Source organism: Cucurbita moschata, unplaced genomic scaffold (assembly GCF_002738365.1).
Source record: "Cucurbita moschata cultivar Rifu unplaced genomic scaffold, Cmos_1.0 Cmo_Scf00009, whole genome shotgun sequence".
NCBI lineage: Eukaryota > Viridiplantae > Streptophyta > Magnoliopsida > Cucurbitales > Cucurbitaceae > Cucurbita > Cucurbita moschata.
Window position 1 is genome coordinate 3,437,799 of NW_019268525.1, and position 11,979 is coordinate 3,449,777.

General features: G+C 31.5%; 2 protein-coding genes across 3 annotated transcripts in view; one reads left to right on the forward strand and one right to left on the reverse strand.

The window, feature by feature from the left end:
* Positions 1-6,506: 6,506 nt before the first annotated feature.
* LOC111447348 (polyadenylate-binding protein-interacting protein 9-like) overlaps positions 6,507-11,979 on the forward strand; it is a 19,610-nt gene continuing 14,137 nt past the window's right edge. Inside the window, exons 1-10 of one of the 2 annotated variants that reach the window (XM_023086470.1) lie at positions 6,507-7,182; positions 8,715-8,828; positions 8,913-8,960; positions 9,189-9,261; positions 9,349-9,461; positions 9,565-9,624; positions 9,722-9,769; positions 9,854-9,922; positions 10,076-10,137; positions 10,217-10,311. In XM_023086470.1, the coding sequence (XP_022942238.1) occupies positions 6,919-7,182; positions 8,715-8,828; positions 8,913-8,960; positions 9,189-9,261; positions 9,349-9,461; positions 9,565-9,624; positions 9,722-9,769; positions 9,854-9,922; positions 10,076-10,137; positions 10,217-10,283 (918 nt within the window). In that variant the 5' untranslated portion in view covers positions 6,507-6,918 and the 3' untranslated portion in view covers positions 10,284-10,311. Of the gene's footprint in view, positions 7,183-8,714; positions 8,829-8,912; positions 8,961-9,188; positions 9,262-9,348; positions 9,462-9,564; positions 9,625-9,721; positions 9,770-9,853; positions 9,923-10,075; positions 10,138-10,216; positions 10,516-11,979 lie in introns of those variants that run through there. The other variant, XM_023086469.1, reaches the window with a different exon arrangement.
* The window catches only part of LOC111447346 (exopolygalacturonase-like), a 3,015-nt gene continuing 1,671 nt past the window's right edge, over positions 10,636-11,979 (reverse strand). Inside the window, exons 3-4 of the mRNA XM_023086467.1 lie at positions 11,044-11,556; positions 10,636-10,889 (exon numbers count right to left, since the gene is read on the reverse strand). Of these exons, the coding sequence (XP_022942235.1) occupies positions 10,662-10,889; positions 11,044-11,556 (741 nt within the window). The 3' untranslated portion in view covers positions 10,636-10,661. The remainder of the gene's footprint in view (positions 10,890-11,043; positions 11,557-11,979) is intronic.

Below are 11,979 nucleotides of genomic sequence, written 5' to 3' on the forward strand. Positions count from 1 at the left end.
TTTTTTTTTTTTTTTTTTTTCCTTCAAATTTTGAGGGGAAAAAAAGTGAAAAAAAAAAACCCGCGTTGTGGCCTCAATAAGCGTCTGAAAAACCGCACGCGTGGCAGTTGGTGGTTGGCAGTGAGAAAAAGCGTCACCGTCAAATGGAAAAAAAAACTAAAAAGAAAAAAAAAAAAAATATCCCACGCGCTTGCCTGCCGCCAAGTTAACAGACATTTCTAAATTATATATTTTAACAAAAAAAAAAAAATAATAATAATAAATTTATATTTCTAAAGAGTTATATTAATAAAAACTCTAAACTATTTTATTTAAAATTTAAAATTTAAAATTGATAGGTAAAGCTAATTATAATATTTTAATATATAGCGTTTGAACACTTACTTACATGAAATTTTAATTTATACCTATTTTAATACATTAAATCTTTTTAATAATCATAATATTTTATTAAGTATATCTAAGGTGGATATTTTTCTCAAAAAAAAAAATTAATTAATTAATTAATTAATTAGTCTATCGCTAAAAATAAAAGAAGTGACATATAAATTGGTCTCGTTCACCACGGAATATCGTGGAATTCAAACAACTAAGATTTCAACAACTTTATATAAATAATCGAGATCAGTCAATTCACTCCATTCCTAATTTAATCAAATGGATTAGTCCTTAAGTTAAATCTTTAATATATTCTTATGTCTCTCGATCATTGTATATTTTCTTTTTTATCGTTAATTTAGTAATTATCTGTATTAAAATTAGTTGATCTCCCTTTTCGCGATCGATAGCATCTCTTCCACTTCGGCTCTATGAGTATGTCTCGCCCGTTTATAATTGATTCATCTTCAACACCCTCGAATTTTCGTATAATTGAGTATTAAATTTTAAAAACAAATGCTTATAAAAATGAGACCTCTCCAACAAAGTAATAATCTATGCTGTTGGTCACCTTAAACTATTTATTTTATTTATTTATTTATTATTATTATTATTATTTTGCAGAAGATCTCATTTCCTGAAAATCGAATATTTTCTTCCCCCCTGGTGATTAAAAATTTCAACAATAATTAGGGTTTCACACCTTCTCTCTCTACATACATACATATACCTATACATACATACATATATATAATTAAAAAAAAAAAAAAAAAAAGATCTTAGAGTTAAATTTTTAATCTGTCCATATGATTGTTGGAACAACCCAAGTGGATGGTGATCATGGAGGAAACCATAATTATTGTTGCAATTATATGATGAATTAAAATCCCACATAAACAATAATCTACCACGTGATTATCCTAAATTAATTATGCTTATAATCTTATTAACTTATTTTTATATACCCATTTCACACACCAAACCCAACAAAACCATACATGTTTCAAATTTCTTTATTTTGGATCATATAATATAAAGTTTTTATATCATCAAATTTTGTTTGGCAGCATAAATTATGGGGCCAAAATGTGGAATCCCAAGTGAGGTTACCCTTAATACAAGGGGAAACATGAGACCTCACATGATTTAAGGACATCTTCCTCATCCACAACACCTAAATTTAAACCAAATAATATTAATAATCTAAATAATAACGTTGAAATTCTTCGTTTTTTTAATTATTAACACCATTACTTGTTAAATAAGAAATTTCAATGAAGTTTATTATTATATCATTGTCATAATTCATATTTTAAACTTTAAATCATTATCTACTTTCTTAAACTAATACCATGTTCAACGTTGTTTTATTTCTTTTTTATTTTTTCTTTTTAATTTATAAAAATAAGTTTTAAAATCACGTCCATGATTGGAATCTAGATCATGACTATACTTACTTACTTGACTTGAACGGTTTCTAAAGTGAAGATCATCCCCCATAAACGAACATGGGTTCTTCTACTATGTTTTGTCTCCTAAAGACTACACCAATTTCATAGCCTTCATCATGATACGTCGTCATTTGCACATGGGTGTCTTACCTTTGTGACTTAATTATTTCAAGAAATAATTAGTAAGGAGATGCAAAATGATATGACCTATCCTTTTAACATATCATAACATGATCTTAGGTAGTTTTCTAGTTCGGTTAAGGTTGGATGTGTAGTACGTAATGTGTGAGCATGGGTCCCACTAGGTGGACTCATAAACCCTATGGGCCAAATGAGCTCTTACTGAACAATATTTTATTCAATTTATTATTATTTTACCAACTGCCGTTACACACGGTCTCGATTTACTCACCAACATGTTCTTTTACTTAGATGTGACATAAATAAATAAAAGGTGGATTTGTGGTAATTTTTGAATATTTGAATTGTGAATATGATGAAGAAGTGCACATGATTGCACATGGTTTACAAGTTATTTTGGCATCCCAAGATTGATCCTTAATTATTATTTGTGCAACAAACACAAAACACAAGAACATTAATGCGACAAACTAACTTTACCTGAAAAAACTGCCGACGGTTTCCCAACTAACTCACCTCGCTCAATACTCAACTTGAATGGCTACGATTCTCAAGATTAATTCAATTAATTCTACTTTGGGTGCATGCATTTAAACTAAGTCTTCCACCACATTAATTCAATTAATTCTACTTTAAAAGGAGCTTTCTTTTATTATTATTATTATTATTATTATATATATATATATATATATATATTTGAACTTAGAACATGCTCCATAACATTGTTCTAAGCTCATAATCATTAATTAAAAATTAAATCAAACTTTAGATACTCATTCAAATCTTTAAAGTCAAAAAAGTGTTAAAAAAAAAAGAAAATATTTCAAAAAGTTTGATAAATTTGCACTCCAAAACAAAAAAAGAGGAAAAATGTAGAGTATTTCTTAAAAAGAAAATGTAAAAAGGTCGGTTCAATGATAGTTAGGTTATCTAAAATGATTTCTAACCGTCCTAATTAACGAAAGTAAACGGTATAATTAGAAAGAGGAACCGAGACCCTGTCAACAAAAGTTTTTTTTTTTTTAAAAAAAAAAATTTCTAAAAACAAAATAGGAATTTAGATTCTTTTTTTCTTCTTTGGGGAAATCAAATGAGAGCCGAACAAGTTAGCACTGACATCGACATGTGTGGTCGGGTAAAAGACATTTCACAATCATCGTACCTTTCATTACTCATTCGTTCCTTCTCTCTAACGTGTTTAGAATGGAAATTAATCTGCCACCTCCCCAACCCCTATGAACTTTTCTTGTTCAAATTAAAGTTATACCCAAAAGGGATGCTACCAATCTTTGAATTCCAATATCATAGTACTAATCAGTAGTTTAGACGGCACAAAGTTCTTAACTTTTTGCTGTTGCAAGTTAAAAAGTTTGATTATTCTTTTTCAACCATAAAAAAAAAGTCAATTAACGGCCGATTCTTAAACTATAACACGATTGTTACAACATGCCTCTTGAAAACAATAATAAAAATAGCTTAAAGATAAGCTTTAGTCGAGAGTAAATAATTTATATCAGTTGAGCTATATTCATATTGGTATAAGTACATGCATATCATTTCATTAAAAAAATCTTGAAAGAGCAACTAAACGACAAGAACTAAAAAAGCATGACAAGGAATGGACAAACATTCTGCACAACGAAAGTTGAACAAGTCGTGACGAGTTGAGGGGTCGAAAAGAGACGAGTGAAAGAACGAGTCAAACAATAAGAAAAGGAAGCAATGTTGTTAGTCTTTGAAATAGTGACAAATGAGAGAAAGAGATGATAAAGTTGTTCCCATATAATTGGGGGTTGGGATAAGCCATTACAACATTATGGGCCAAGTGGGCTTCAAATGAAATGAAATGGTGGGCCCTTATTAACATTACCCATTTTATTTGGGTCCACCACCTTCAAGCCTTGACACGTGTCAAATAGAAGAGAGATTAGTTTGACCTTGACCTTAATTTTGTTGTGTGTCGGACAAAAAATAAAATCATTTTCACGTGGATTGTTTGGCGCAACTTTTTATATATTGTTTGGAGCACCAATTTTTGTCCCTAATTAAGAAAAAAAAAAAATGTGACACATAATTTTTAAATTTGATTATTTGTTTCCGTTTGTATTTGAAATGGTTTAATCGAACAAATTGAATATTTTAATTCGAGGCTATTTTGAATGTGAATCGTAAAAAGGAAGCAAATTTGGTTTGCGGTGTTACCATTGTCATATGGGTCGTGATAACCGATTGCTGAAGACAATGATGACTAGAGTAGCATGACATCGTCGGAATCACATGCACATCGAATTATTATATTTCAAATCATTCGGATCAATTTGTAATTCAATCAAAAACTTTTTACTCGAATTATTATTTTTTATTTTATTTGTTAACTTTTCTCGAAACATTAGAATTTAATTTTCGTTTAAATTTGTGAATTTTTGCAAAATTATTCCACAATTAATCTAATATTAATGAAACTTAAATTTATGCTAATAGTAAATTGATGTAACGAGAAGTGCAGAGTAAATTAGAATGCGAGTAAAATTAAAAAATAAAAAATAAAAAAAAATTAAGATTTATTACATTTATTTATTTTTTAAATGACAAAACAATATCTAAAAAAGATAATGGACAAGATTACCCCTCACCCAAAATTAAAATTACTGTCCAGTCTTAAAGTAAAAAATACACGATATTTATATTTTCGACCACAAACATTATTATAATAATAATATATATATATATATAATTTAAGAGTAAGGGGCCTATGTGGTAAGCTCATTAAGGCCCATCAATATATTATTTTTTAGAGTAAGTTTCTGCAAATCAATATTTTATTGTTTTCATATTTCATTAAATTTTTGTATATAACTAATATTAATCAATAATTTTGGAAAAAAATATTTGAAACAAAATCAGTATAAATTAATACGGTTTTTATTTATTTATTTATTTTATAAATAAGAAGTATTTAAAACAATGGGATTAATTTAAAACCTATTTTTGAAAAAAACAAAAACTATTTAAAAAAGGATTAAATGAAAATCTGCTAAATATGTATAAGAAAAAATAGCATTTTTTTATTTATTTATAAAATTACTTTGGAATATAATATAATTAAACTAATTTTTTTTATTTAGAGCACTTTTTAGAAAAAGAGAAAATATGAAAATATTTACTTTTTTTTTTTAATTTAAATTAATTTTGTAATTTTTTTTAACACAACGCTTTTGTAATAATCTCCATTTTACCCGTTATTTACAATGTTTAATTATTTTACTTTTTTAAAATTTGGATTTAATGCTCATTTTATTGTGTGTAATTTCGGCTTAAAAATTAAATAATAATTTTAAAAATTGTTTATTCCTAATTCGAATCTAAAATAAAATAATTAAGGCAAAACTAGTCGGGAGTTGTTAATAATAATAATAAGAAAAAAAAAAAATCATGGCACAGCCAAAAGACAGGAGAAAAATTGTTGCCGGTAGTGAGTATTGTATCCAATAAGTGGCCCTATTATCGAAATTTGAGATGCTCACGCACATAACGTGATTCAAAACTTCATAAACACACGTGGGACCTAATCTTTTAAAACCTTGTTTTAGAACGTGTTGACAATTGACATATCTCATTAACTGTATTAACTTTTGGCGATGTCTATACGGGGTCCATGTTGCGAGACTAAACCCCATAAGAAGATAGGTAACGATCATTCATTGGTGCAAGGACTCACCTAACATGTTATAGAATTTAAGCGGGTTCGAGTACGGTCAAGCTCCTACTGAAAATAATTGACCATTCGTCTACAATAATGAACCTCCCAACAAGACAACCCCTCATGAGTCATATAGCCCGAAAGGAAGGGAGTGGAACTGTCGCAATATTTTTCATAAAAATCCTATCCATTAGAATTATTTTTTTTTTGAGGGTCAGTTAGATTTTAGGAATGAAAAAATGATTTTCTTTAAATTAATTTACACTAAATTATTAAAAAAAAAAGTTATTTTTTTAAAAAATTATTTATATATATAAAAAAAATATCTATTTTTGATATTTTCAAAATTATTAGAATATTTGAGAATTTTGAACAATATTTTAAATCATTATCACGTGAATTCTTCAAATAATATTTTAAAAAAATAAAAGTAATTAAAAAACAAAAGATAAATTTGGAAAGAATCTATTACTTTTTAAATAAAAGATAAGGTTGAAATATTTTTGAATAATAATAAATTTAGGAAACATTAAAAAAAAATAAATTTCCATTTTGGAGAAATAATAGAAGGATTCTTTGCCTATTATTTTAATATATTTAAAAGAATAAGAATATTTAGGAAAGAAAAGATAAATTTGAAAAGAATAATAATATTTTTTAAAATAAAAGAAAAAGTTGAAAGATATTTTTATAACATAACTATTAATTATAATGAATTTATGTAACACTAAAAAAATAAAAAATAAAAAATAAAAAATAAAAAATTGTCCGAAGTCAACTCGAAATAAATGAAAATTTATTAATTTTTAATAAGAAACGGACGGCGGCAAAAAGAGGGGGGAGAAACACACCTCTTCACTAACTTTTAAGAGCGATCCAAATCCGAAGAGGAATAAACCCTACGAGAGTTTGGCGTTAATAGGCGAAACCCAAATCCCAATTCCTATTCTCGATCATTCCATCAAGAGCCCTAGATCACATTCTCTGTTTTTCTTTTAAAAAATCCTTTCTTTTTGCTTCACCTCCTTCCATTTCTGGCCTCTCTCAAATGGGTTCTCTTTATACTTTCTTTTAATGCCAATTGGTGTTTATCCGAGTGGTGGGAATTTACGGATGGACTGAGAGACCTTCTCCACTTCAATTTTGTTTGCTAATTTACTTTGTACTTTGTATATTACATTAACATATACATATATACTTTACATTTCTATTTTCAATTCGGTTTTTTGGCATCTGGGTGTTGATTCTATGGCTGTGGTTGCTGACGATTCCACTGAGGTAGCGGCTGCCAAGAATTTTGATCCGGAGATGAAACCCAAATCAGAATTTGATGCTCATAAGCTTGCTGAAATGTTTAGCAATTTGAACCCTTTGGCTAAGGAGTTCTTTCCTTCCTCTTACTCTCATCATGATCGCCCAGATTTTCAATTTTATTATCACAACTATAATCGATCCTCCATGAAAAACTTTCAGCCCGCCGATCAACTGTTGCACAATGATAACGATCGCAGGGTATTCTTTTATTTTGATCTGCTTTTTTTTTTGTTCTTATTTAGAGCTTGATGTCGAGATTCAATCCGTGATTCTGTTTGATCTGGGATTATTTTTGTTCTTGTTGATTGATTTTGAGTTAATGTGTGTGTGTTTTAATGTGATGAATTTTGCTCCGGGGTGTCTGGATCAAATTCCTGGAAAGGATCATTGTGCTATTCGATTTATTTAATGTCTCTTGACACTGAAAATTATTGAGATGTCTAAATTCAATCCATAGTTTCATTGCCAGAATTGGATTGAATTATACTTTTTGCTTCATCAGGGATTGTTTGTTCTTACTGATTGATTCCAAGTTAATGTATGTATGTTTGTAATGTGGTGAAATTCACTCTTGTGATGGGAATTTTTCCTAATTGAGTAATTGGAATTGTTCACTGTGCTATTGGTATTATTTACCGTTCTTGACTCTGAAAATTATTTTAGCAATCTGTGTGTGTTGATCACTTCCCATGACAACTGAATTGTACTGCAACTTTTAGGAATCATATCATGTAATTGACTGCTATAGTTTTCTATCACATTCAGCTCAGTTCACATCTCCGAACGAGAATTTTATGGTTCGGATTCTTGATAATACTGGCCATTCCTGTTTTGATTTGTCTGATTCACCTTCCAATTATCTATTAAATCACCTCAGATCTGTTTGGTATAATGATAACTCGTCATTATCTGTTTATGTTGCTACAAGTCTTTTATTTTTGCGAATGATATATCGATTCTTACTTCTTTTCCCATAACTTCTAAAGAATTTATCAAGAGATCCATATGCTTTTATGTTACTTTCTGTTTGTTACTGATACACCCTGGTCTACTCGCTTTCCTTGCAAATTTACTTAATGGGGATGTTCTCATTTAATACTTTAGATTCCAACGTCCCGACTGTCTTGAGGTTACTTGGAACGATAAATGTAACTATATTATTATCCGCCTCAATCCTAAGAAATAATCAAAATACATGCTTCATCATATTGTCTTACGTTCTTGTCTCTGCGTTAGACGCTTACCCTGTTTTAGTTTTCTCGTGTCCAGTATTAGGATCTTAAGACCGATAAATTTCACTCAAGGTTTGTGCTGGGCACTTGAACTTGGATTATTAGCCTATCTTCTATACAAGTTACCTCGATTACTTTAGTGTTGTTAAGTACTAAAATAGTATGAAAATGCTTGTCTAGATTGTAGCTCGTTGATAGATCGAACGATAATAACTAGGACAGTTCAGTTTTGTGATTCTCGTACGCTCATTATTGACTGTGTTGAGATTATCTGTGGTTAAATACAAAAGATATAGCCATCTTGGAATGAAACATATGGGTAGCCGCCTGTAACATGCCGAAAATATTCAGTAAAATAAGCCTTGCATCTTAGTTGTGTCTATTCGACTTGATAAAGTTGTGATGCTTTTATAAATTCTTGTCATTGGATAAAATTTCATTTCTTGTACTTGTTCTATGCTATGTTTTTACGCGCTTCCTTCTCGCTTCATTCTTCAGAGAAGAAATGACAATAATAACCAGGGGAGAAGAAGAATGAATAATAGATCTATCAGAGCTCAGCAAGAGGAAAGTGTAATGAGGACTGTTTATGTCTCTGATATTGATAAGGATGTGAGTATCATATCTTTACAAGCCTAGAGTCTTATTATGATGCATTGAGATAATTTTGAAATTAAAATCTTGTTTCTAATCTAGGTCTCTGAAGAGGAGCTTGCCAAGGTATTCAGGGAGTATTGTGGATATGTAAGTATATTCATTCTTCGGGTTCTATCATTTTGTCGGGAGGGTGGAAGTCTAGAGTGAATGTAGTTGATTGATGTTTTTAAACGGGGATGTCGAGGTGGGTTGCCACTGGACTCGATTCTGGCTTTCAACTCGTAACTATCGTCTTATTTGCATTCTTCTTAATGAAAAGACATGGTTTTTTGTTTAATTTATATTGGCCATGGGATGATAGCTATTCTTTTATAGGTTAATGATTGCCGAATTTGTGGCGACCCCCATTCAGTTCTTCGTTTCGCGTTTGTGGAGTTCGCTAATGAACGTAAGTTGATCTTTGCACCTTGAAATTCTTTCCAAGGAGAGATATATAGTTTGATCTTACATGCCACCTGGAATGTTTTGGGAACAGCTAGTGCTAGAGCAGCCACGGGGCTGAGCGGGACGATGGTGGGGTCGTATCCGATTAAGGTATTGCCTTCAAAAACTGCCATTCTTCCTGTGAATCCTACCTTTCTTCCCAAGGTACGGTGTTATCCTTTCTCTTCCTATATGGATATATACATATATGTATACATATATATATATATATATATTTATGCTCCCTACAAAATGTCTCTTGTGACAGTCAAATGATGAATGGGATATGTGTACCAGGACTATCTACTGCACAAATATAGATAAGAAGGTACTATTACATACTCAAGTGTTTCAAATGGAATGGATCAATGTTGAACTGATGGGGTTTTAAAATCTTTAATCTTGTTTTGTTTTTTTGTTTATAGGTATCTCAGATTGAAGTTAAGAATTTCTTTGAAACATCTTGTGGTGAGGTAAGATATAAACAGACAGCAAATTCGTTTTTTCGACGATTTTAACCGACTGTTATTGACAAGAAAATCTTCCTTTGAATTTAGGTAACTCGCTTGAGGTTGTTGGGTGATCAGTTGCATTCGACCCGTATTGCGTTTGTCGAGTTTGCTATGGTAATCTTTTTCTGTAACGCATTACACTAAGTTCGTCTCGTCTTATGCTAGTTTTTATTGACAAAGAAGCTCAGTATGAACCTTAGAACATTACATAAAGTTCTTCACTTTGTTGAGATCAATCTCTTTAGCTCTGTTTGTTTCCATGAGCAGGCAGAGACTGCTCTCCAAGCCCTCAACTGCAGTGGCATGATCTTGGGTACTCAGCCAATCAGGTATGGTTTCTTTACTGCTAACACCCTCTCACTTTCCCTACATTAGTTCAGATACATATTTTTTTGTGAAACTTTGTAGGGTAAGTCCTTCGAAGACGCCTGTTAGGCCACGAGTTACTCGCCCGGGAAGCATTAAGCCATCGTAGTAGAAGGCAAATATTCTCCAATATCAGTGTTGAGAAGTTGGCTAGTTTCTTGGCTGAACTTGTTTATAACTCTTCTTCAATTATAGTTCATTTGGCTGAGTTCCAATCTTTGACAATTATTTCCCTCCCCGACAAGTTCTGTCTTAGTTTTTTCTTTCGATCGCTACTAGTTAATGTTAATGTTGTTGGAGTTGTTACTATGTTATGCATTACTTTCATCTCTTGAGTTTTATGTTGCTTGAACATAGACGTATCAATCAAGAGATTAAAAGTTTATTAAATCCTTTAATCGGGCGTCGTTTAGATTCTATATAACACCTCGGTGGAGCAATTTAACATGGGAAAAAGATGACAAACGTCGGTAGATTATGTAGGGAGTTACAAGCAAGGACGAGGGCTTTGATAGCCATAAGAGAAGCCATAAACATTAGAGCAAGAAGAAAATATTTGCCCTACTTTTGGAGAGCTTTTGAGATGTATGTCCTCAAGCACTATGTCCTTGCATGGCCTGGTTTTACTGCATCTCAATGTCACTGCTGAGGCTGATTTGCTCCTTCCCCATATGTTTTTGAACGTCACGTTGCTTATTTGCACCCCTGATGACGTCTAACACAACGAAATACATTCAATTCACCAACGTTGTTGCACTCAAATAAGGAGAACGCTATTCAATTTGTGTCTCACTCTTTATACCATTAAATAGTAGAATCAATACTAGAATCGATAATAAAAGAACTGAGATATCTATTATGATTCTTACCCGTTGGTCACAAGGAGGAACAGGGCAATATTGTTGATCAATAATGATGGGGTTTCCAACCTCATTCATGAAAATATCTTCGTAGTGTATGTTATACGCATTTACATTTGCAGATGTAGCCCATGTCTTGATTCTCACACCATCAGTCGTGTCCTTAAAAGTACAATTCCGCACTGTGATCCCCGAAACATCCTCTTTGTCATACTTCCCCAAGCTTCCAATGCTAATACCATGTCCCGGCCCACAAATGACGTTCGAAACATAGATATCATTACTTCCGGAGAGTATCGAAATGCAATCATCACCGGTACCAATAATAGAGTTTGTAATATCAATATTATCAGAATTTCCAATCTTAATCCCATCCGTGTTAGGACTATCACTAGGAGCAGAAATACGAATCTTCGTAATGTTCATCTTGCTACATCCAAAGAGCAAGAAATGATTGTTCTTGCTATTAGTCGAGTGCACGTGATGAACTTTCGAATTCGTTATAAAATCGAATCTCATCGTCTGAAAAATCACAAAACGTTAATACATTTACGAGATTCGTAAAGAAAAAAAAAAAAAAAAAAAACAGTAAATGGGAATGGGAATTGAGAAGAAAACTAACAGTAGGAAGAGATTGGCAATTAGGGTTTTTCTTGCACTCATTTCGTGGCCAAGCCACAGATCCTTCACCATCCAATGAACCACCTCCACTGACACTCAACTGATCGACATATCGAAAGTTTATCCAACTGTCGGACGCAAGAAAAGACATGTCGGTCGGAGCCTTTAAAATACCCTTAATCACAAAGGCCATTTGCCCTTCACATGGCCCCAAAAACAGCACACTTTTCAACTTGAATGTACCTTTTGGGACATATACCCTTCCCCTCCCCTTCCATTCACACGCATCCTTCCATGCTTCTAAAAATGCCTAAAAAAAAAAAA